We start from the raw sequence: 23,972 nt of genomic DNA, 5'->3' as shown, positions 1-23,972 counted from the left end.
TGCCACATGGGGCTGTGGGCAGGGCGGTGGGCTCGGGGCAGATGGGCTTGTTAGGGAGACAAACAGACCCGGGGTTCCACTCGCCGTGGACACACTGCCACTGAGGGCTCCCCATCTCAAAGTGTGCGGGAAACTCTCACAAATAAAACCACGTCGTGGAGTCTGCTAAATATCAGCACTATCTGTGTTTAACGGAAACCAACCTGGATCTGAGTTTTAAGGAAATCATTTTAAAACGTGGCTACCCCAGAGCATATTTTATAAAAACTTCACTTATCGCAAACCACAAATGAGTTTATAGGAAATGGATCACATTTAAAAATGATTTTTGTTACATTAGCCGTAAAGGAGAACCATTTTCTGGAAAAATAAGAAGGAAGGAAGGAAAAAGAGAAGAAGGAAAGGAAAGAACATGTTTAATTAGGAATTAGGAGGAGAGGAACGCGGTGATCTGTGATTCTCACGTTTCATCAGCAGTCGCCTGGGGAGATCTCTGGGGTGGGGGCCCATTCTCTGGCCCAGAAGACAGGGCAAGTTTTGCCCCCCTGGGAGGAAGGCTCTCTGGCAGTTCATGCCGGGTGGGAGGACATCCTGCCCCCACCCTATGGCACTGCAGGGCCGCCCGATGCTGGGAGGTACCACAGGATGAGCAAGCCGGTTGCTATGGAAACCTCCTCCCTCAGACACCCCCCCTGGTGCTGCTGATTCTGTGATGTGTGGAAGAACTGGGGAAGCCTGCTTCTGATCAGGGGGAACTGGCAGGGAGGGGTGGGCATCCCAGGCAGGCAGGGAAGGCCTTTCACGGACAGCAGGGCTCAATCATACCATCTCTTGCCTGGACAGTGGTGCACAACCAGAGTCAGGAACTGTTGGGACAGACACACCATTGGGTCCTCAGAGCTTCAGGAACCATGGGTCTGAGAGCCTGGAGGACCAGAGGCCACCCCGCAGCCAGGCTCCCCTGGGGTCACCCGGATAGTCTGAGTCACAGCGCCTGGAAGCTCCGCTGACACAGCTGTGTCCCGAGACACAGATTGGAGACTTGCCTGCAGACACATGCTCCCTGCATGCTCCTGGGGACAGAGCATGCCCCGCATGGCCTGGGGACTCCCGCTGGGTCACCCTTCGGGAAGGACTCTGTGCTGGGCGTCAGGGCCCTGGGGCTGTAGCCCCACCCTCTCCACGCTGGGCAGGGTGTGCACATGTGAGTGCAACACGTCTACAGACTCAAGGCCCAGGGGCTCACTCTGCAGAGGTGAGGACCTCGGGGCCCCCGGGCTTTGATGGTGCTGTCGAGGGGAACGGCAGACCCCAGGCCCTGACACGCTCCTCCTGTCAGCCTGCCCCAGACTTGCTTCTCAGCTGCCACGTCCCCAGGCCCAGAGATGGGAGAGAAGGAGGCCGATGAGTCCAGGCGCCCAGTTAGCACATGGCCACACCGGGCTGGACGCTAATTCATGAGGACCCGGGGCCTGCGTTTGCCTCATGACAAGGATGCTCATTTCTCATGTCACGGAAAGAGCGATTGACCTAACAAGCTGTTGAAACTCAAAGGACATCAAACGTAAAAAAACCACATCCTTGCTTGTCAGAGGGGCTGGGGGGCTGGTGCGTCCTCGAGGCTGGGGAGTCAAGCGAGGGTTGTTCTCTGCACGCGTACGATGTCAACTCTCACAGAGGCTCCTGGGGGTGCTGACGCCCAATCGTGAGACTTTCTTCGCTGAGGCTGTTCATGAAGTTATTTCTTGGTCCAGAGAAGATGCACTTCAGCCAGAAAGGTACCATGGATCCCTAAGAGCCCACACTATGGGCCACCTGGGCACTGCCCTCTCACGGCTGCTCTCACCTCCATGTTTGATGGGGTCCCAGAGAGGTCACGGCCTCCCTGCCTCTGAGGGCCCCTACAGAAGCTGCCCCCCGTTCTGGGGACCCCTGCGCAGTCTGGCCGCTCCCCTGCTGCTGGGCGGGGTCCACCTTGCAGAAGCATCCTCAGACCGTGCCTCTGTGCCCCTCGTCTTCCCAGCCGTCTTTGGACCAGACCAACCTGGAGCAGAAGACGACGAACACGTTTCTTCTCTGGGACCGGGACACCAGCCTTCATCAGATGCAAGTTCACTGTCGGCCCTGAATCACTCGCTCTGGTTGGACTCTGAAGGAGGCGTTTTCTGTGATTTTCATGTTCGCTTATGCAATTTATCAGTGCCTACCACACAGCAGAAATGCCTGTTGGGTCATTTTCTCCTCTGGTCTGTGGACGACGGGGCTGCAGTCTGGTCTGTGTGAAGAGCAGCTTGGAAGTTCAGCTGAAGCTCATACTCGTTCTGAGAGGCCATTCAGAGCTGGGAATGTCTCCTGTTGGCAGAATGCTTTCCAGTGTGCGGAGGCCCGCAAGCTCCTGCCAGCCAGTTATCCGGGCTTTAAGGGTCGTTTCTTCTCCGTGGGCCTTACCACCTGACTCAGCCTGTCCTCTGCTAGAGCTGCTTGTTGGTACAAGGGAGCTGCCTGCCTTGTCTGCCTTCAGCATCTCAGGGCCTGAGGCCACGCGAAGCCGAGGCAGGTGGCCAGGGAGTCACGTGGGTGAAACAGCAACAGAGTTTTCTGAAGGGACTCAAGGGCCACAGGCCTCAGAAACTATGAAATGTAAGATTTAAAGCAAGATTGTCATTTCTGATACCAGGAAGTTAGCATCAGAGGCTCCTGGAAGGTCACTCCCGAGACAGAAACTCGGGAATCAAAATTCAGAAATTCATGGAATCAAAAGGGGCTTTGCAGGAGATACGAGATCTGTGGGGAAATGACAGCGTGGCCCCCAGTACACGGGCTGACAACTCGACCAGGGGACACGGCTCAGCCTCTTGCAGGCGGCGCAGCATGTGACCAGGAACGTTAAAATGTGATCTGTTTTAGACGAGACCGCCTAGGATGTGAGGGTCTGGTCTGCTTGGAGCTATGAGACGGGCAGAGAATAAAGAGAGGGTTTCTCAACATCTCCAGTGCTGTTCTGACCCTCAGACAAGGCACCGGGAATGAAAATGCCTCTGTTTCCACCTGAAAAACACGTCACCCAAAAAGGCCAAGAAACTGAAGCAAGTATTCAAGGCAGACTGAAAGCTAAGAAATGACAGAGCAAAAGATGATCAAAATATGCCAGTTGGGAGGATGTTTTAGAATTCAGAAAGCGGGGAGAAGAGAGTGAAATTAGTAAGCGAGGATGAGATCTGATGAAGGTTTGATGGGCTGATGGACATTTTTATTTGATGATCTTAAACCTGATTTGCAAGTCTGATATGAGCATTTTAAAATAATACCATATTAGACAAGAGGCAGAAAAAGATATATTAGGAAAATGGAGTCCTTTTATCTCTGAAATATTTTGATCTCGGGTGTTGGGGTTTCGAGTGTAAGCAGTTCCGTTTCATTCACGTGGTGCTGGAACTGGGTCAGACTTTAGGTGCTGACTTCCTCCTGACCTCCCCCCTGCAGTCCGCTGGCCCCCAGCCTGCTGAAGCCCCTTTGGCCTGGCCCACCAGGCCCAGGTGAGCGTTTGCACCTCCCTGTCTCTTTGCAGACCCCGGTCCTTCATCGAAAGCCCTTCTCTCAGTCAGTCTGGAGCCGGCGCCTGAGAGACACAGCCCGTCTCATCCTTGCAGTGAACCGCGGTGTGGGCGCCAGCTTCGGCCTGCCGTGCGTGCAGCAGGACTACAGCGGTCACCTGCCTCCTGAGGCACGCGGGGGCCCTCAATGCCGAGACCCGGCCCTGCTCTGACTCCCCAGAAGGGGCTTGGAGGAGCCGCCCCGGACCCCCGGAGGTAGAAGAGGTCGTCTCGTGACGCTTACTGCCCTCCTTACATCGCACTCCTGGAAACCCAAAGGTGTTTGGTGGTCCTTATTAGTGCAATGGAAATATCCTGACTAGATTTCCAAAGGAATTTTCCAAAGAAGCTGGCTGATGGATCACAAATACTCGCAACGAAGGGATAAACAAAATCTTAAATGATTTCTACGTAACCTAAGAGCCGGCTCCACCTAGTTCCCTGAGGGACTAAAAGCCAGAAACACGCATTTTCAAGGGTGAACAGGTCTTACTGTGATGCGAAAGGGGAAGAAAGCAGAATCACCTCAGCGAGAAGCAGAGAGCAAGAGGGAACAAGGCCAAGTTGCTGGGACGATCCTGATGGGACGAGCGGAAAGAGCCTTCCCTTGGGAAAGGCCAGGATTGACAGAAACGACTGAAGCTCGCTCAGACTCCCCACGGGCATGTCCAGTGCTGAGTGGGGGCCAGGCCCGGTCCTGGTGCTGAGCCCCACACGCGCGACCCCTCTGCCCACACGCCAGCTGCCCTGGGAGCCCTGACCCCACGCGGTGCGAGAGCTGAACTGAGCGCACCACACGTTCGATGGAGAACAAACCAACAGAATGGAAAACCCAAGGGATAGTTACCCCCTTTCTCGGGAGACAAACACCTTGGAGAAGGGAATGCGGGAAAGCTACATGGCCTAAAAATGTGTGAACTGAAAGTCCCGGAAGGGACTAACATCTCCAGTGTAACATGTCACGGGGTGGTGGACAGGGAGCGCCAGAGACAGCAGAGGATGGCGCGGTTCAGGAAGACAGGAGCCACGACGGGAGGGAGGAAGCGGACAGAGGGGACCCATGGTAGCACCCCAAGTCCCTTGGGGAGAGGATGAGCCTCTCACTGCTTCCGCAGACAGCCCAAGCCTTGGAAACAGGCTGAGGTCACTTTCCCTTCCTTCGGCGAGTTTTAAACATGGGGCAGGAAGCAGTGGAAAGATGCAAGTATTCCTCCCACAAGCCTGTGGGTCCCCGCCTGCACGGGGGTGTGCGGCCCTCCTTGCCGTAGACCAAGGGGGCTACATTTGGGGGAGAGGGGCTTCCTCTTCATCTTTTCAGAGTCGAGCTCAGACTGCCCAGCTCCTTGACTTGTGGGGGCCCTGGGGGGCCTGGGGCTCATCCCTGCTGCCTGCAGGGCAAGCTGCCTGTCTGCTCGGGCGCTGGGCACAGTGCACCGGCCACTTGGCTTCCTGCTGGACGGTGATGCCGCTTCCGCCCCAGCTTCCCACCCCTTTGCTTTCCACTTGGAAAATCACGGTCCGGGTGCAGGAGACGCCGCACACCACACAGCAGAGCGAGGCTGGAGCCAGGTCGTGCGCGAGCCACCAGGGGTCCATGTGGCTGTCACCAAGACCATCCGTCCATGCACAGCTCTGTCCCCTGTCCCAGGCTGACCCTGTAGAGCGCGCCCTCTACCACTGTCTCCTTCCCACCCAGGGCATCAACGTTTATGAATTTACTGGAACTTTCCGGATCATCCGTCAAATCCCCTCCCATCCCAGGGGAAACCTAGGGCTCAGGCGCGTGGCTGCCTGCACCCAGGGTCCCCTGCTCAGCCTACCTGCTGACACCAATGCGTCCCCCGTAGGATCGTAGGCTCCTTATACGACTGCATTGCACAAATCAACTTACTTCGATTCATTCACTAGCTTGTTTACTCAAATAGCTGGTGTCCCCAGAGCAGTGCAAAGTGCTGTTGAGGACCGGGCAGATGCTGGAGCCCCAAGAGGCGCCCTCAGAAGCCTCTGTCCTGGGCTTGGTGCAGGTGGCCACACGGCCACACAGACCGCGTGCAAGACCAAACAACCGCTGCAGAAAGAGCCGGGGTGCTGGGCTCACGGGGGAATCCAACCCTGGTGAGGGATCGATCGGCCAGCTCTGTGAAGGGCGAACCCAGCTCCGAGGTTGGGCTCCTGGAGACAGTTTGGGATTGGATGGAGAGAAGGGTCAGGGAAGGCCAGCTCCAGGGCTTGGCAAAGGGCCAGGCAAGGGAGAGTGCCAGAAAACTTGCAGCGTGAAGTACGCACACACACGGTAGACAGTTACCCGAAGAACTAAGAGGTATGTGCGTCTCAGGGTCTCTTAACCCATCTTTAGGACTCAAGGCGGAAAAACAAAAAGTGAAAGTGTTAGTCTCTCTCAGTCGTGTCCAACTCTTTGCCCCAGACGCCTCTGTCCATGGGATTCTCCAAGCAAGAATCCTAGGGTGGGTTGCCATGCCCTTCTCCAGGGGATCTTCCCGACCCAGGGATTGAACCTGGGTCTCCTGCATTGCAGGCAGAGTTACCAGGGAATCCTAAGGTGAAACAGTCTGTAAATCTATGCTTGAGGTGAAGCCGAGGTTCTTCTCCCAGCAAAGACTGGTGAGCGGCACTGCCCTCCCCGCTGCTGGACACAGAGCCGGGTCGTCCGGCCTAGCGGGGCCCGCCGTCCTCAGGGCGGCGCGTGGGAGCGCCTCTGCCAGATGATCAGATGGTAGGTGGGACGGCCTCCGGGGGAGGACCCGCGTCATCACACTTTCCCACCTCCTACCGGTTTGTCCGCTCAGCCTCGGCAGGAAAAGCCAGCGTCCAGGAAAGCGGCAGTGAAGCCGCTGGCTCGGGAGGAGTCCTGTCGCTCTGATGACGTGTGAGGGGAAATTGCGTCATCAGTCATATCCGGACAACGCATCCTCGCAGGGCCGCCCGTGGCGTGGCCGCTGGCCGCCATGTTGCTGAGCGGGAGACGTCTGTGCTGCCCGGTCCTAAGGGGACCCGCGGGCCACTGAGCTCAGGGCCGGCCGGCCACGGAGGGAACCTGTTTGTGGCGGGAAGTGGAAGCTCTGTAACAATGTCCATTTCCAGGAAGTGATCGGGTGGCCCTGGGCTCCTCCAGTGGAGTTGAACAGAAGGCAACCCCGGGGCTCCGCGGCAGTCCTGGCTTCCTCCATCAGCAGCACTCCTGGTGACTCACTCTAATAGTTCAGGAGCTTTAGTCGCCACATATATGCGGACGACCAGGTTTCCAGCCCCAGGCTCCCCTGAGCGCCTCTCGCGCTCACAGGGCCCTCTTCTGATTGCCTGGGATAGTCAGCTCTCCGCAGCTGCACCCTCACCAGCTCCAAGTCTCCCCCCAGGCTTCCTGTTTTGGGGGAATGCAGGTGGTGGGGGAGCCTTTGTGGGGTGCCCACCCACTCACATCAGGTTCCTCTGGCAGGACCCCCAGAGTCTGACCGCTCCTGGTGCCAGCTTTGCTCCTGACCTCGTCTTTGGAATCACCTCCAACGCTGGCAGTCACCAAGGCCTCCCCACAGGCCTCCACCCCACCCTTGCCAACCTGCAAGCCATCCTTCATTTGGGGCCAGTGTGATGGGTGTAAGATTCAGGTGAAGCCCCCACTGCACTGACACCCACCTCCTCGGACTGGAGCTCTGAGTCCTGGAGGCCTGACGGGGTCTGAGCCCTGATGAGCTGCTTCATGTTCTAGAACCCTCCACCGGTTGCTCCTCCCTGGCCCCCAGAGTCCACACAGGGGTTTACATGCAAATCCAGGGAACAGCACACACCCTTGGCCTGTCGTCCGTGTGTAAGGCTTGACTACAGGAGCTGGCGGGTCTATAAAATGAGACGTATGTGCACGGAGCTCATCACCCGGCTTCTTAGGGCGCCACTCCATCTGTCTTCCACCCACTGTCTAACTGTCCACTGCTGGCAACGAGGACGGGTGGACCTTGACGCGCCAGCCACCTTCGTTCCTGGGCTGGGTGTCTGTGGTTGATCATAGTTCTGTGTCAAGAAGGAAGCTACAGAATCACCACCCCCACCCCCAGGAATATGATGCACCTTTTAAAGACTCCATAACCTGTATGGTACATGAAGAAGCAGCCTTCAAGATCCTCAATAGATGTGATTAATAAAAAAGCTAATTCGTATCTAGTAGAGAGATGACATTATATGTAATTTTTCTTCCCCTACATTCTCAATTTTTTGAGCTTATAGTAGCCTTGCTCCCAAAAAGTCATTTTAAAACTCCCTGGTCTTGTTAAGAGCACACGGTGCCCCCTCTCAGCTAAGATCCACTCACACGCGCCTGTGGTGGCTGACTGCATACCCCAGTACAGTTCACCTCAACCAAAGGAAGGAGTAAGACAGCACCAAAGCCCCCTGCCCACAGGATGACGAGAGCAGAGGGACCCAAAGCTGATGTTCCCAGGCCAGGGCAGGGTTCACGGAGCAGGGGCCGCGCAGCCACACGCCCCTGAGCGTGGACGCCGAGACGGAGCTGCTCTCTGCGGCCCTGGGGTTGAAAACGAGCAAAATCAAGTTATGGTCTTGAGTCCCAGACTCTGCCCTGCGCTCTGTGGTGGCATCTTCAGGAGACAGACGCCAAGGATAATTGGGATGGGGAGGGGCTGAAGGTGCCCTCCATGGAGCAGCTCTCCTGACAGGTAGGCTAATTAGGGGGATAAGTAAGCAAGCTTGCAAGAGGAAGATTCCAGCCGTGAACAGAGAGCAGGCTTCTGACCACTTCCTCGCCCCAGGTACTAATAATGTATATGTGAATTATCAGCCAGGCTTATTTAGTCACCACAGAAGCAGCCCAAGGTGCTCTTTGATGACACCTGCTTAACCAGATTTGAATTTCTGTACAAGTTTGAAAGTAATAAAGTCGAACATATTTTAAAAATAACAGAGGCTCTCCACCACCTTGTATTGAACGCTGCCTGACTGGTCCAAAACGAGGAGGTGTTGGTGCGATGTGCAAATATTCTATTGTGAAAAAAACACTGTGAAGCTTGTATAATATTTAGTTTTAATCTAAATGTCATGAAATTAAAAAGAGGACAGAATGTAAATATAAAAGGACTAACCTATTTGTCAGTGTCTTAATAATACCACAAAAATGTTTAGGACACAGATGATTAAAAATTTGTAAACTTTTGGTTGCAGGAATAAAATATTCCTGAATGTATTAAAATACAGTAAAACTATATACAAAGGACAGTACTGGGACTTCCCTGGCGGTCCATTGGTTAGGAATTTGCCTTCTAGTGCGGGGGACTTGGGTTCGATCCCTGGTCGGGGAACTAAGATCCACAAGTCGAGGGGCAACAAAGCCCATGTGCGGCACCTAGGGAGAGCCCTCCCCCCGAAGAATGAAGACCGTGCAGCCAAAGAAGCAAACGTTAAAAAAGAACAGGCCAGTGAAGTCCAAGGTTCTACGCGGCACTGTGCGCTTGACAGGTGTGGCTATCAAATCTGGATCAATAACGCAGAATACCAGCAGAAATGAGGCAGTCCCTCAGCCTCATCACCCTCTCAGGAGCCACGCGTGGCCATGGTTGCCAGACTGGACACTTTCATAGCCCCAGAGACTTCTGTTGGACACTCTTGTAGAAACTCACATTATAAAGCCAAATCACACCTTTGTTTTAATGATCAGAAAGTATTTGCACTTAATGTTTATTTTTTCTCGAAAAGGTCAGGTTAGAGAGGCAGTTCTCATGTCTTTCTACTATCGCAGTATTCTCGAATCCCCTGTGAAGGTAGTAGGGTGTCTCCATCTCTTATTGTGGGCAGACAACAGGATTAAGTGCCTGAACCACCTGGAGATGACTAAGCAAGACCCATGGGTACCTGGGACCTGTCTCTCTTTGTAAAAATGCAAAAAAGAGACACTAGACTAGAAGGGATGTGATTTTCCTTGAACTGTAGCTCCTGGAAGATGAAGGGTCGCATTTAGGAACAAATGCACAGGCGAATCTGCTCCCGGGCATCTCTGCTCACTGGCACCCCTGGCCCACAAACGCCCCCTTCACCTCCTCAGAGTCGGTCTTTCCGATCAAGAAAGAGACCTGAAGAGAATGGTCCTCTCTCCTGAAATTGCCAGGAAAAATGCCCTCCAAAATCCTTGTCGATGATTTCCCAGAGGGAACATCTACTTTATTTCCAATTTTGCTCATTTTGCTCCGGGGAGCTATAAATTAGTGAAGTGTTTACTGGAATAAAACCTCAAATTCACAGTGAAAGGCCAACGCAACCTAGACCTCCCTGGTCAGACCTTCCTTTCCTGCACAGAAGCAGCTTCTCAGGCAGCCTGGGGTCGGGGCGGGCCAGCCGCTGAGCGGGAAGGAAGGTCATGGCTCAGAGTTGCCAGAGGAGCCGGGGTGAGATGAAAATGGGACTAGCTTCCCAATAATTAGGAGAGGCCGAGTCTAACCAGGTGTAACGCACGAGGAGGATGCAGGCAGTCCAGCATGCTTCATGAAGGGCCATGCGTCTGGCCTTGAATCCTGGCCTAACGACACAGACAACGTACCTGTATTCACGCACGTGTGTGTTCACGCACTGACACACAGTGTATTTAAATACGTATTTTAAAACTGCAGTATTTGAAATTACAAGGAAAGTCATTTTTTTCCTTTTGTTCACATGCACCAAATATGCTGTATGTTTTATATTCTTAATTTTACAAAGATTAATCTTGCAGTTAAAAATTAAATGTATTCAAGGAGGAATTTTTAAATAGATTGCTGCTGCTGCTGCTAGGTCGCTTCAGTTGTGTCCGACTCTGTGCGACCCCATAGATGGCAGCCCACCAGGCTCCTCCGTCCCTGGGATTCTCCAGGCAAGAACACTGGAGGGGGTTGCCATTTCCTTCTCCAATGCATGAAAGTGAAAAGTGAAAGTGAAGTCGCTCAGTCGTGTCCGACTCCTAGCGACCCCATGGGCTGCAGACCACCAGGCTCCTCCGTCCCTGGGATTCTCCAGGCAAGACTACTGGAGTGGGGTGCCATTGCCTTCTCCGAATAGATTGTATAGCGTGGGCTATTTTAGCTTAGCTTAGATTACAAATTGTGTTCTATTTATTTAGAAATAATTAACATCATTCAGTACAGTCTGATGTCTGTGTTAAAATGTTACCATTTCAAAATGGAGGAAAGGAATGTTCAGAAATATGTCTTAAGGAAGGTCTTCCTCATGGCCCTTTTCTGGACTTAACACTTCCCCAAGTGTATCACAATAAAAACATAAAAAGCTCCAGGCTAGCTTTGCCATTAGAAACTCAGCCCCCTCCCCAGGAGGGGGATCTGTCCCTCAGGGCTCCTGTTTCTCGGGTTAGACTCAGTGGTCACTGCCAGCTGGTCTGTGGACAGCCAGAGAGCGGGCTGTCCAGGGGGCAGAAGAAGTTGGTTTGGCCTCTTGGAAGACAGAGCGCACAGCAGGATGAAGGTGAAATGAAATGCGGGGCCCTTGGACCCATCCTCCCTTTAACAGAAGAGGACACTGCATCCCAGTGGCGGCAGGGGTGAGGGTCTGCTCGACGAGAGCCCTGGACCAGGGGCCCTGATGAAACCCATTCAGACCTACAGAGCTTCCACACAAGACTTTAATTACTGTGTGACTGAGCAGAGAGGAGGTTGGGGATCTAGCCTCATTAATCACGTTTCATTTAGTTTTGATGAAAATGGATGATGAAACACCAAGAAACAGCCTGAAGATTCAATTTCTCAGGGCTGACAAGACCAGATTTTCTGGGCAGCCTCGTGGCTTGTCCAGCAAATCCCTGATTGTGACGGAGAAGGTGCCTGGGAGGCCAGGGGCCGGGCTCCTGACGACTGTCTGTGATGAGCCTTGATTCAAGTGTGGTCCTGGATGGAACCCACGACTGCCAGCTGGGCCAGGGCCCACTGAGGGGCATCCACTCGGCTCCCAGGAGGGCAGCCTGATGGCTGGCTCCACTCTGCCCCCCTCCCCCGGAACTGCGGGGCCTGGGGTTCCAGTCTCCCTGCCCGGGCCCTCAGGCCCTCAGCTCTGCCCAGCCCCTCAGCCCCCCCTGCCCCCATGCCCCCAAGGCCTCCTCTAGGCCCCCGTCTTCCAGGAGGCTTGCCCACCGGGCCCCCATTCCATCTGCCAGGACTCCCCGCACTCTCCTTGGCAGCTGAGAACACAGGCCTGGGTGCCTTGAGGGCAGAGAGGGGGGTCTTATCTCTGGATGTGGGTTACAAGTTTTTAAAATGAAAGAATGACCAGCTTGGTTTATGGTTTTCCAGGAAATGCCCTCTCCCGGTTTTTGCTTCCGCCTCGAAGCTCAGGGACTTTGCACAACATCCCTTTTTACTGAGGGGATGTGAGCACAGAGGGCCTCGGGGCAGCAGGAGGCTGCACACGTGATGATGGCAACAACCGGAAGTGAGAACACCTGCAGTGCTGGCCTGCAGATGCATTCGTGCACAGCACACACGCACAGGTACATAGGCACACATGCCCCTACACACACACATACATGCACAGATGCACACATGCTCACGCACACACATATACACATGTACACACCCACACATGCACAGGCACACATGGATACACATGTTCACACTCACACAGATGCACACATGCTCACGCGCACACACAGGCACACATGCATACACATGCTCACACACACACACACTTACACAGATGCATACATGATCACACACATGTATACTACATGTACACGCCCCCACACAGGTACACATGCATACACCTGTGCACACATACACATGTCCACACCCGCACAGACGCACACATGCTCATGCACACCCCCCCCCACACACACAGGCACACATGCATTCACACACCCACACACATACATGTACATGCACGCACACGCATGCCCACACATACACGTGTGCATGTGTTCGTACACACATGCTCACACATACACATGTACATGTACACCATGCACACACAATACACACATGCTCGTGCACACACACATGTACACACGTGCACAGCACCCATACACAGGCACACACACAGGAATATGGCAGGGAGAACCCAGCCCTTGGGCAGCCCCATCTGCAATATCCCTAACCCCAGGCGTTCCAACAGGTGTAACTGCTGCAGTGTCTTTCCTCTCATTATTTTTCTTTCGAAATTAAAGAAACTGCTATAAAGCTCTCCAAAGCTGGAGGCTCAGAAGAGTTCAGAGTGAACTGAAGTTCTCCTTATTCCAAGGAGGTCACAAAGTCATTTGGTAAACATTAAATTTGCGCTTACATTTCCCTTCGCATTCTGCTTAATGTCGTGAGAACGCCCAGCAGTTCACCCTGAACTGTGGGTCGTGTGTGTGCTGCCATGGTGATGATGACGATCACTGAGCGTCTACAGTGAGCCATGTGCCAGACGCGCCCATTTCACAGATGAGGACTTGACGCCTTGGATGGGAGAGGCAGCGCTCGGTGCTTTGTTTTCAGAGTCTGCTGCTACATCTGTGTCTTCCTTTGATAACCTAAGTCTGGTTTTTCAGGCTGCAGCCTTCCTCATAACCTGCCTCCAGACCTGGCAGATGCTGGAGAACAAACAAACACACCTAGACTGCATCTCAGACCCTGCCGGAGAGACTACAGGTGCTTCTACAAAGTGAAGATCCCTTTATAAAGGAAAGGAAACATCAACACATTTCTCTCTCTTTCTTCACTTCGCCTTGTTTTTGGTTGACTTGTGCATGAGCATGGTTAAAGGTGATTAAAACAGAATCCCAAATCCAAGCACTGGGTCTCTCCCTTAGTAACCCAGGCCTAACAGCAGCATCAGAAAGAGAAGGAACAGGAGGGAGGCTCTTAGAACATGTGAGTTCTCATGGCCAGTCAGTTCTGGTCGTAAGCGTGAACAGTCCCATGATGCCTGTCCGCGGGGCCAGCGTCCCCCAGGCGGGCCCTCCAGGGTTGACTGTGGCCGGGGCAGTCTGCTCTGGAAACACAGCAGCCCGGCCTCCCTCCGGGACCCTCAGCTGAGCAGGGCGGCTTTGCTCTATTAGTACGTGTGTGTGTCCGTTTGTGTGAGTGTGTGAGTATGTGTGTGTCTGTGTGTAACTGGCGTCGTCCTGAGGCACTCTCACTGCGGAAGCTTCCCTACACTGTGCTCCCCTCAGTTCCCATGTGAAGCACTTTAAACTGGCCCCCTTACGGTAAAAACCAAGTGCACCTGCAACAAGCTGCATTTCCTGGGGTATTTTTAGAAGCTGCCGCCGCACAGACTTTATCACCTTCTACACACACAGGGACACAGACGGTGGGGGGAGGTTCCTCCAGGGATGACAGAAGACCCCGGGAAGGGTTTCCCACAACCACTGCCAGGCCCCACCTGGAGCTTAGCCTCACGGGCCGGACCCCCGTTTAGTCCCCATTGGGGCCGGACCCCCGTTTAGTCCCCATTGTGGGTCAGGAGAAAACTGCATGAGCTCTACAGATGAAACCTTCCGAAGAAAGAAGAAAGTCAGAGCTTGCATTCCACGCAGTTAAGCACAAACTTTTAATTCTTCATCCAAAGCCAGACCCAGGACAGGGTTACTCATTTTGAAAAGGCAGCGTGAAGTGTGGAAAAGGCAATTGGGCCACTTCCTGACTGAGCCGCCGACCACCCAGCCTGTTTCCACATCTGCAAGGTGGGTCCAAGTCTCCCCCTTCTCACAGGGTATAAGCCACCCCACCCTCGTGAGGGGGCCTCACCATCCATGATACTGCTATGGGCGGGGAGCCCTGCAAATCTCAGGGTGCACTGGGCTCACGGGGTCCTGGTGGGTTTCGTCTGTGGTTTGATGTGACCCCAGGGGCCTGAGGCCGGCTCCGTACAGACCCTCATGCATACACTGGGGCACTCAGGTGGCCCTGCTGTTGCAGAATAAAATGATTTTCTAACTGAAAGAAGGGTGTCCGAGGGGTGCTCCCTGTCTCCCCCAGTGTGAGAGCTGAAGCCTCAGGACGACTTCTGCTGAGGGGAGCTAACTGTCCAAGGGGTCCTGTGCCTCCTTCCACACAGACACACACCCTCTGTGCAGGCCATGGTTCGAGTCCACAGCAGGAGTGATTCACAAAGTTCCCTGGAAATACTGCTGGGAACCAAGGGGGCGGAAGATGCTAGAAGTGAGGACCGTTTCTCAGAACTCGGCCTACGGTGAAGGTGGGTGAACTTCCTATACCCGGAACAATGGGAGCTAGGGGCCGAGGCTCTGCTTGGTCTCTGCCAGTAACTTCCCAACACCTGCACGACATCCACAGCCGATGAGAAAATCCTCGAAAGTTCTAGCAACAAGTAACCTTTAGAGAAAAGTTGTATCTTGGCTCAAGTTCAGAATTCTAATTCTTCAATTTAAATAAATGTAACCAGGTTTTAAAAAACGTTATGTGATGTACGTGATTAAAATTCCTGTGTCTAAGGTGAAAATACCTGGGGGAGGTGCCTCGGAAGGACAGACCACACGAGGATGTTTTAAAGGGCAGAGACCAAGGGGAAGGCTCACCCCCCCCCACCCCCGAGGACTGAGTCCAAGTTCAGACTCAGCAGGAAAGGGAACCAAGGTCGACAGTTCCTTCTCCTGCCAGGACCTGCATAAATCACAGAGGTTCTGGGTCTGGAAGACAAAGACTCAAGCAACAAGGGGGTCTAATGTGTCCCCCCAACTCCAAGTGTAAACAGGAGCCAGTTTGGGGGCCCATTTCTAGAGATAATTGCTTCTGATGTGAATCAGCTTAAACTGGTCACGGAGCTGGCTAACACACTTACATCATGCCCGTGTCTGCACTGATCTTGCATTGGGGAGTAGGAAAAAGAACTTCTGGTTGGGAGGATGTGGTTTCTTTAAAACTACACTGAGGGTGATGTGAAGTGATTTACACGGTCTCGTCTGTGGCTACCGCTCAGGTGATCTCAGCCAGGAAAAGTTTTAGGGGAGAAACTCCCCTTGAGCATCAGAGCTGACTTACATTAGGTGGAGTTCTCACCAAAAAAATCACATTTGTTTGGACGATTTTTTCCCCTTTTTCCCCCTTGCCTGGGGTCTCAAAGACTGTCACAGTCAGGGGTCCTCTCACGGAAGGCGGGGCGGTGAGAGGGACGCTCGGCCGTAAGCGCCGGCCTGGGAGGCTAGGGAATCCCGCCTGCTTCCGGCCCCTGTCGCGCGTGCCATCACCTGCCTCACTGCCTGGTCACCGACCTGCCCTCTATGGCCCACGGACCAGGGACGAGAAAGCAATAGCTGCAGAATCTGAATGATATTCAAGGACACATTACATTTTAATACACGTTCAGTTTACATATTGTACACAAGTCGACAAAATGATCGGCTTCTTCTTAAGACTATCCCATGTGCGCTGCTCTGGGTAAGTGTCATCTCAGGAAGTTCAAGAGGATGGGTGACCCAAGACCCAGAGTGTATCTGGCAAAACTCGTTGCCTGTTTGAGATCAAGAATGTTCTGTTAACAGCCAACTAACAAAAGTCCACGTTAGAAGTGGCAAGAGGAATGTTCTCAGAAGCTTCTGTTTCTTAGCTGATGCAGAAGAGAGAACAAATTTTGAGGCAATTGAGACCCAAAGGTGTCTGTATAAAGAGGTGGTGACCACTGACTCACACACTCTTAACCAGGTAAGAAGCTGTGCAGTGAGAATCGACCAGATTGTTGAAAATATACGTGGAAAGAACAAGCTATTAAAGGGGCACATGCGTGAATTATTCTAGAGGAAGCAGCTGCAAATCCTAAAAGGATTAATCTCTGCTTCTGTGCAGGGAAAGCCTTTGTGGCTGCAGGAAAAAGCCAGAGATGGAGGGGTGTCATCCATTAAAAGATTAACGAGAAAAAGCCACAGTATAATCTAAGGTATCCTCAGCTGAGAAAGACCTATCATCAAGTGAAAAATGGTTGTTTAAATATCAGATTATTTATAGTAGACATGAAGGTGAAACAGAGCATTTCAGAAAACTTGTCAAGTTTGGATTTCCTGGGAAAAGGGTCAGTCGAAACAGGATTTACTTGCTGCAAAGACAAGTTACAGGTGACGGAGGCTTTTAGACAGCTGGAAGCAGGAAAGGCCGCTGTGGCCTCCCCTCCAGGAGGGCCAGGGAGGAGGCGAGGGATGTCCACCCTGCACAGGAGGCTGTGAAGGGCGGGTTCCCTCTGAAGATGCTGATGGTGTGGATATCACACCGGCCTCCAAGGAGAGATGCGGCAAAAAGGAAGTGCCAACCCCGGAGGAGAAGCCGGTCTGCCTGGAGCTTGAGATCAACACGACCGTCTAAGCCCAAAGGCTACGGAGGCAAACCAAGGAGAGCCAGACCCGCCGGAAGCCTGCTCAGGTCTCCGAGTGGAGGCCGCCAAGGAGAAGCCGCGCTCCCAGGAAGCTGTCCCCAGGCTGTCCCGTTTACAGCTGGCCTGCTGGGACTGGAGACGCCCTCCTCAGCGAGAGGCAGACGGAAGTTGCCGTGTGCCGCCGTGTTAGCCAAGGTCCGAGTACGGTTAACCCCATTTCAATCGTGAGGGGAACATGGTTTCAAGCCACGGAAAAGGAGGTCTTAATAGAGCGGGCTGGATGGTTCTTGCTAATGCTGTCCGTTTGAGGTCCTAAGCTACGTGTCCGCCAGGCACTGCGTGGACGGCTACAGACCGCACAGCCATCAAGCAAGAGGCCGCCCTCCCGGTGTTTACACGCCACGAAGAGAACTCCAGGGTCTGGTGGCGGGAGGGCTAGTTCAGGAGGTCACTGAACATGAGCAGGTGGTCTATGGCGCTAGGGCCCTGGACAGGGGTCCTGTAAGAAACGACACGGAGTGAAACAGAGCCTGCACCCAGCGGACTGACGCCCTGCTCTGTCGTGGGGGGGTCCTGGGGGAGGGAGCCCAATGGGGTCTGAACGCAGAATTTTCTCTGCATCAGAAGGAAAGCCCTTTCCAAACGAAATGGAAGCCAAGCAATTTGATGCGATGATTTTTATAAAAGTCCAGGTAATTAAAAACGATGACTGGAGAATCTTGGTTCTCATCAGGTTGTGGAAAGCTCGTCTCGCCCTTGTTCTCCTGACAGATACTCGAATGTCCGTTCCAACTAGATGACAGCAGGTCATAATACGCGGGCTGGGGCTTGGCCTGACTTCTTCCAAAACCTGCCTAGGAGCTGAATGTGAATACATCCATCTACCTACTTACATCTACAGAGACACAGAGAAGAGAACCCTTAGTCTGGCGGTGTGGATGCGGCTGACCAGACCCACGCTGAAAACCCAGAGACAGTTACAGGCGCAGAGGAGAGGGGGCCATGCCGTGTGTGCTGGTGAAGCCTTAGCTGGGTTACGGCTGCCCTGGTGAGCATCTGTAGCTACGACCACAGTGCACTGAGGGAATTAGCTAGGATCATGGTGGAGTTTGGTTATTTGTCCTATTTAGATATCCATTCTAAAAATGATCATATTAAGCACTGGCTTACAAAAATCAGCTTCTGACTCTTCACAGGACAATCACTTCCTTAAAGTCTGAGTAACACTGTAAAACTCCCCTTCCACATGTGTGCATATCTGGAGAGAAAATACCTATGCTTTAGAAAATTCAAGATGGAAAGGATGCGATATGAAAAAGCTAGAGGTAAACGAGAGGGAAAAGGCAGAGGGATTGCCCACACAGGTGACCAAAATCCTCGAGAACATTCACGTGTGCTGAGTTTAGGCGCTGGCGCACACACGTGGCTTCGTAAACACATGTTTCTTTGCAAACGACACACCCCTTTTGTTACCACTAAGTGAACAGATTTTAGAAAGAGAAGGATTTTCGTTAAATCTTACTTGAGTTCTTGTGAGCTGGTGGCCAGCATACTTCGAATGCTTTTGTCAGCCAGCGGGCAGCCCGACAGACTGTAAGACAGGCCAGAAGAGTCCGGTGAGAAGCCCTGAGGCCCAGCGTACATCCCCGACAGACACAACGTAAAACTGAAACCAAAAAGTTGAATGCAGAAAAGCGATGGGGCAAGTGCTGTATATTGAATTTTGTTGGTGCAATGAACCAATGCATGTTTCCATAGAAATTTAAGGAAGCATGTCTTTGCGGAAACCATTTGAAAAGTCAGATTCAAATATCTGGGCTCTTTGGTCTCAATGTCTGTAAATCATATTCCAAATTGAGGTAGCTTGCTTTGAGATAAAAGACTTTTTAGAAGACGTCGATTAGCATGCTTTTGAAGGTCAACATATAGCACTTAAAGGGGTGACACAGAAGTCAACGTTTGTACTGGGACAGCATTGTTGAGGTAAGCTGAAAACAATAAATTGAAAAGACAGAATCCACCATGAGAAAAGTGAAGGCACACCTTCTGTGCGAGGCGTAATTACCAGTCACATGACCACTCCCATCACACCTCGGTGTTGGACATCTGCCACCAAACAAAAACAAAAACAGCCAAAGTAGTAAGCATGTTTCCCCAAAAAAAAACAAAAAAAAAAACTTGAAAAAAGTTTCATTGTTTCCAGTTTAGCTGCAATGTCTGCACGGGGTTTAAGCTGCCTGAAGAAAAGCTGCAAATGCACAGGATCACATGGAAATGGCGTCTCCATAGCACAGAGCAGCGCTCAGAACAAGCGTCCACGGCTGGCCTGTCGCCCACCCGCCTGGCCCCTGGGGACATCTGTGCGCTGTGCGTGTCGCATGCTCAGACGGCAAGGCAGATACAGACCCGGGTAGAGGTGAGCCAGAGGAGGGGCTCGGGGGAGCGACCGTCCCGCCGCGCGCCGTGCTTACGTGATCAGGTCTTTCTTGCTCTCCTTGCACTGGGGGTACTTGGGCTTGGGGCTTGGGATGGTCACCTCCCCTGGGTACCTTCTTTCTTCGAGGGCCTCCTGGAAGGGGTCCAAGTCTTCTGGCTGCGGGTGAAACACAGCTTCAGGGCCACAGAAGACACTGGACACGCAGACCGGAGGCTGCGTCCCGCGCCCCCCCACCCCCCGCCGTGTCCCGCTCCCTCCCCCCACCCCGTGTCCCAACCTTACCCTTAAAATCACAACACACTCCCTTCCGAGGATGCAAACCCAGTTTCGTCCAAAGAGCATCTGTGGTCTACACGGCACTTGTTGCTCACCACTTGCTCTAAACCCCTAGTTCAGTGCGGAAATTCTAATTCCTGCAGCTGCATGGACAGGAAGGGCAGAGAAGCGGCCAGGCAGCCAAACCAGCCACTCAGTGGACCTCGCTCACCGGGTTCAAGACCTACAGCAGCGTATCCAACACCGACAGGCAGAGCTTAAGCTTTACATGCAAAGATACCTGGGGCGTCTGGCAATCTTCGCCAAGTGTTCTACACTGTGGAAGTACTCTACACGCTGAAGTCCCAAGGCAACGGAAGACCAACATAGACTGATGCTGTGAGTTTAAATTGCTGTTGCTGCTAAGTCGCTTCAGTCGTGTCCAACTCTGTGCGACCCCGTAGACGGCAGCCCACCAGGCTCCCCTGTCCCTGGGATTCTCCAGGCAAGAACACTGGAGTGGGTTGCCATTTCCTTCTCCAGTGCGTGAAAGTGAAAATTGAAAGTGAAGTCGCTCGGTCGCGTCCGACTCTTAGTGACCCCATGGACTGCAGCCTACCGGGCTCCTCCATCCATGGGATTTTCCAGGCAAGCGTACTGGAGTGGGGTGCCATTGCCTTCTCCAAAATTACTGTTAGGCAGCATTAAAAAAATTTTTTTAATAGAATATTCTTTGGCCAAGAGGGGCCCCTTGCAGTAACCTAGAAATTCCTATAGGTGGCGATGTTCAGCAAACGTGTTTCCTGAGTGCAGGGTTTCACTTGTGTGACACTTAAGGAGGGCAAAGCTGCTGTCTTTTTATGGGGGCTTAATTTTAATTAAAATAAATTCGGAGATTCAACTACCATGCCTTATTTGGTAGTAAGGATTTAACGTTGTAGGAAAGAAAAAGCCCTTTGGAATTTAGCTTGCCACTCAGATTCTATTCTCCTGGATACTTAAATCAATTTGAAGAATAAACATAACAGGCTTCAGATGTAATGGCCTTATAAACAGGTACCTTCCCTGACAATTCCTACAAATAGCTAATGTTTCCTTTTTATCCACCTCTCTGTTTCTGTAAGATGCTATGGCTTTGATGGTGGTCTCCCTATTGTGTTCAAAAAGAATTTTCATTTTCCAGGGAATAAAGGAGATGTCCTAACTTTCAGAATTGAACACTGGAGAAAAAGGCAGCCTAATAAAGAACACTTCTTTTTTCATTTATTTTCTTAGCCTAAAGAAAATTGTAACTATTTTAATGATTTGAATTTGAAAATTGTAACTACTTCAAAAATACGGTCTTGACGTAGGTGTTTTGGTAATGTTGTAGTCAACAAAGATTTGGGTGACTATACAAAAATAATTTATTCTAGGCTCCAGGGCACTCTTCTGCATATTTTGGAGAACAGACCTTGTCCTTCCCTGGTAGCTCAAATGGTAAAGAACCCGCCTGCAATGTGGGAGACCTGGGTTTGATCCCTGGGTTGGGAAGATCCCCTGGAGAAGGAAATTGCTACCCACTCTAGTGTTCTGACCTGGAGAATTCCATGGACAGAGGAGCCTGGTGGGCTACAGTCCATGGGGTTGCAAAGAGTCAGACACGACTGAGCGCCTTTCACTTTCACTTCCCTGTCCCTAGCTTCAAGGAGCTAGCTAATTAACAACACAGAATTAAACATGTAAGCATTTAAGAGTCTCCTTATAATTCCTTACCTGCAAGGAAAACCCTGCATTCTATCAATTTATCACCCAGAAAAATGGATTGGTAAGCTGTTCGCACATTTTCTTAGAGAAATCGTTTGCAACAAAACACACTTGTTGGAAAATAAAATTCATCGTTCAAAGGAGTCAGTGGTTTGTTTCGCTCTCATCAATGTTACTCCCAAACCTCTCCTGGGTTAACCAAAAACATCTTCTAAGCTCCAGTCAGCTAAAAGTCATATTTAAAGGGAAAAGACCATTTTCACTAAGGCGTGCACCCAGGGCATTTTCCCTCAGCGGTGCCCGCTTGGCAGACTGGGTGGGTGGGGGTGGGGGTCCACGAAGGGGACGTACGGTGATCTCTTTGGACTCGTCCTCGTCCATCCTTCGAGGCTTCATCTTGGTATAGTCCACGGGCAGGTCCCAGCAGTCCCCCTCACTCAGCTGGAAGCACCGGCTGCTCACCACTGCCTGCTGGGGGGACATGGGCTCCAGGGGCGTCAGGATCGGGCAGCAGCCTTCCCGCGGCCGCTGCTTGTTCATGCTCAGGTCCAGGGTCCCGTTCTCATCCACCTCCATGTCAGGGTTCTGCGAGACAGAAGGACAAGGTGACCGTGTACATCCCCCCCCAGACCACAGTCCTTTCGCCAGGACAGAACCCAAGCTGCAAACTCCTCCCGGCAGTCTCACTTGCAAAAGCTCCCCAGGTGAGCAGAAGCGGCCCCTCCTGCGTTCCGCTCTCCACGCGTGGCTGTGAAACCCGCTGACAGGTGCGCAGGGCATCCGTCTGTCTCCACGTGTGGCTGTGAAACCCGCTGACAGGTGCGCAGGGCACCCGTCTGTCCGCTTATCTGTGGACCACCTCTCAATCTCTTGTCTCTTATCCACGAATCTATCATCTCTCTCACTTAACTATCATAGATCTGTATCTTTTGCCCCTAATATGTCTCTGCTTTTAGAAATAAGCCTCACCAGAAGAAAAACAAGTGCCTGATTTCAATTCTATCACAGTTCAAAGACCTCTTAAGAGGTCAGAAATGGATGTGTGTACAAATTATAGATATATACGTAAACATGTACACAGATTTAAAATTCTCCTTTAGTTTCACGGATGCTAATACTCTCAGACTTGGAGATGAAGAAAATACAAGAATTTAGAGGGATGGAGGAGAGGAACTATAATTTACTTCCTTTTTTTGTTTTTGTTTTTTTTTTTGGTGAGGGAGATCAAATTGAGTCCTATCGGGTACAGGCTCTGGGAATATAGTAGTGAACAAAACAAACCTCCCTACACAGAACTTACTTTCCAACACAAAAGCTTATCATATGCGATAAAGAGGATTTTCTATTTTAAGGCAGGGAAATGTGCAATCACAGTACAACAGCTTCCACAGCAGTGATCGCGGCTGACCTGCTCAAGGGTCAGCAAACCTGCAATGTAGTCACCCAGTTTTACAAAAGCTGAAGAGATACAGGGTGAGGGCTTTCTTTCTTTTCTTGATGCTTTAAACAGATCAAGAATCCCTGAGAATCTTCCTCTCGGGAATGGGGAGAGGAGGAAGGGCAGATGGAGGACAGAGGAAGGAAAAATCAAAATATCCCCGACAGTGCTCCATTCCCCCCTCCCCGCAAAGAGTCATACTCTCTTCAGCAATTTGATGTCAGAGCTGGCATGAACGCCGCTGCCTACTCAGACGTCTGGCGTGTCTTTCCTCGGGGATGTAACAGCAGAGGGAAGGTGTCTGGAACCAACCTCCACCTCTGGGTTGTTACCGGGGTAAATCCCAGCACGTTATGCTGCCTGAACCTTCCTTGTGAAAGTGCACCTCTGGTTTCCAGCTTTCAGACTAATATAGCCTTCATCATGTCGGACTGTAATTCCCTCGGTCTTAGTTTATATTTAACAAAGCGAACAAAAAATCGAAGGGGTTATTGTCTTTTGTTTTTCCCCTTGCCACAGAATTTCCTCCTGGCATTTTAGCAGTCCTGATCACCATGGAAATTGCATGCCCCTGACACTCCTCCAAAATCCAGGAATAAAAATATTAATAGAGAAGAAAGCATTTGCAAGACATAAAATTACTGACCTTTCTCCATTCACACAAATCACACCTATTTCTAACAACTACGGCCAATGTGGTGTGCTCAGGAGCGTGCCCAGCAGCGCTGGGCGACGGGGCGGCCCTTTGTTCTGAAGACGAGAGCCGCCCGTTCGCCGGCGGGGGCAGGACGCGCTCGCGCCCGGGTCCCTGGCCGCCTGGCGGCCTCTCTGGGCAGCTCCGGGCGCGGCGGGGCCGAGCGATTCCCACTCCTGCCAGGAGCCGCTCGACGAAGACCCGCCCTGGCCCTGCTCACCGTTTCGGCATCTGGTGCTCTAAACTAATGGAAGCTGACTGTAATTGCTTGGCTGGGAGCCCGCGGGGAAACGGGATTTTTGCCCTTTCTTTGTTCCCCAGCTCTGGGCTGGAGGGCGCGGTCCAGCCCGCCCGCGGAGGCCTCCGCCCGCGGCGCTGCACACCCTCCTCTGATTAAGGGCCGGGGCGCAAGGCCCCTCGAGGTTCCCGGTCTCCGTGCTGCCCTCGGGATCGCCAGGAGGGGAGCGAGGTGTGGGTCCCCAAAGGGGGAGGGGCGGCGCTCCTAAG

The 23,972-nt window shown here is 52.3% G+C and overlaps 1 protein-coding gene across 24 annotated transcripts in view; it reads right to left on the bottom strand.

Moving 5' to 3' along the window:
* The window catches only part of MYT1L (myelin transcription factor 1 like), a 398,154-nt gene that overhangs the window by 49,499 nt on the left and 324,683 nt on the right, over nt 1-23,972 (bottom strand). For 14 of the 24 annotated variants that reach the window (XM_070795423.1, XM_070795424.1, XM_070795422.1 and 11 more), the window contains 4 exons: nt 21,685-21,918; nt 19,367-19,488; nt 18,939-19,001; nt 18,418-18,486 (listed from right to left, as the gene is read on the bottom strand). In XM_070795423.1, coding sequence (XP_070651524.1) covers nt 18,418-18,486; nt 18,939-19,001; nt 19,367-19,488; nt 21,685-21,918 — 488 coding nt within the window. Of the gene's footprint in view, nt 1-15,860; nt 17,395-18,417; nt 18,487-18,938; nt 19,002-19,366; nt 19,489-21,684; nt 21,919-23,972 lie in introns of those variants that run through there. The other 10 variants (XM_070795433.1, XM_070795437.1, XM_070795434.1 and 7 more) reach the window with 3 other exon arrangements.

This window comes from Bos indicus, chromosome 8 (assembly GCF_029378745.1).
Source record: "Bos indicus isolate NIAB-ARS_2022 breed Sahiwal x Tharparkar chromosome 8, NIAB-ARS_B.indTharparkar_mat_pri_1.0, whole genome shotgun sequence".
In the NCBI taxonomy this organism is placed as follows: Eukaryota; Metazoa; Chordata; class Mammalia; order Artiodactyla; family Bovidae; genus Bos; species Bos indicus.
This window is presented reverse-complemented; position numbering and strand designations above follow the sequence as displayed.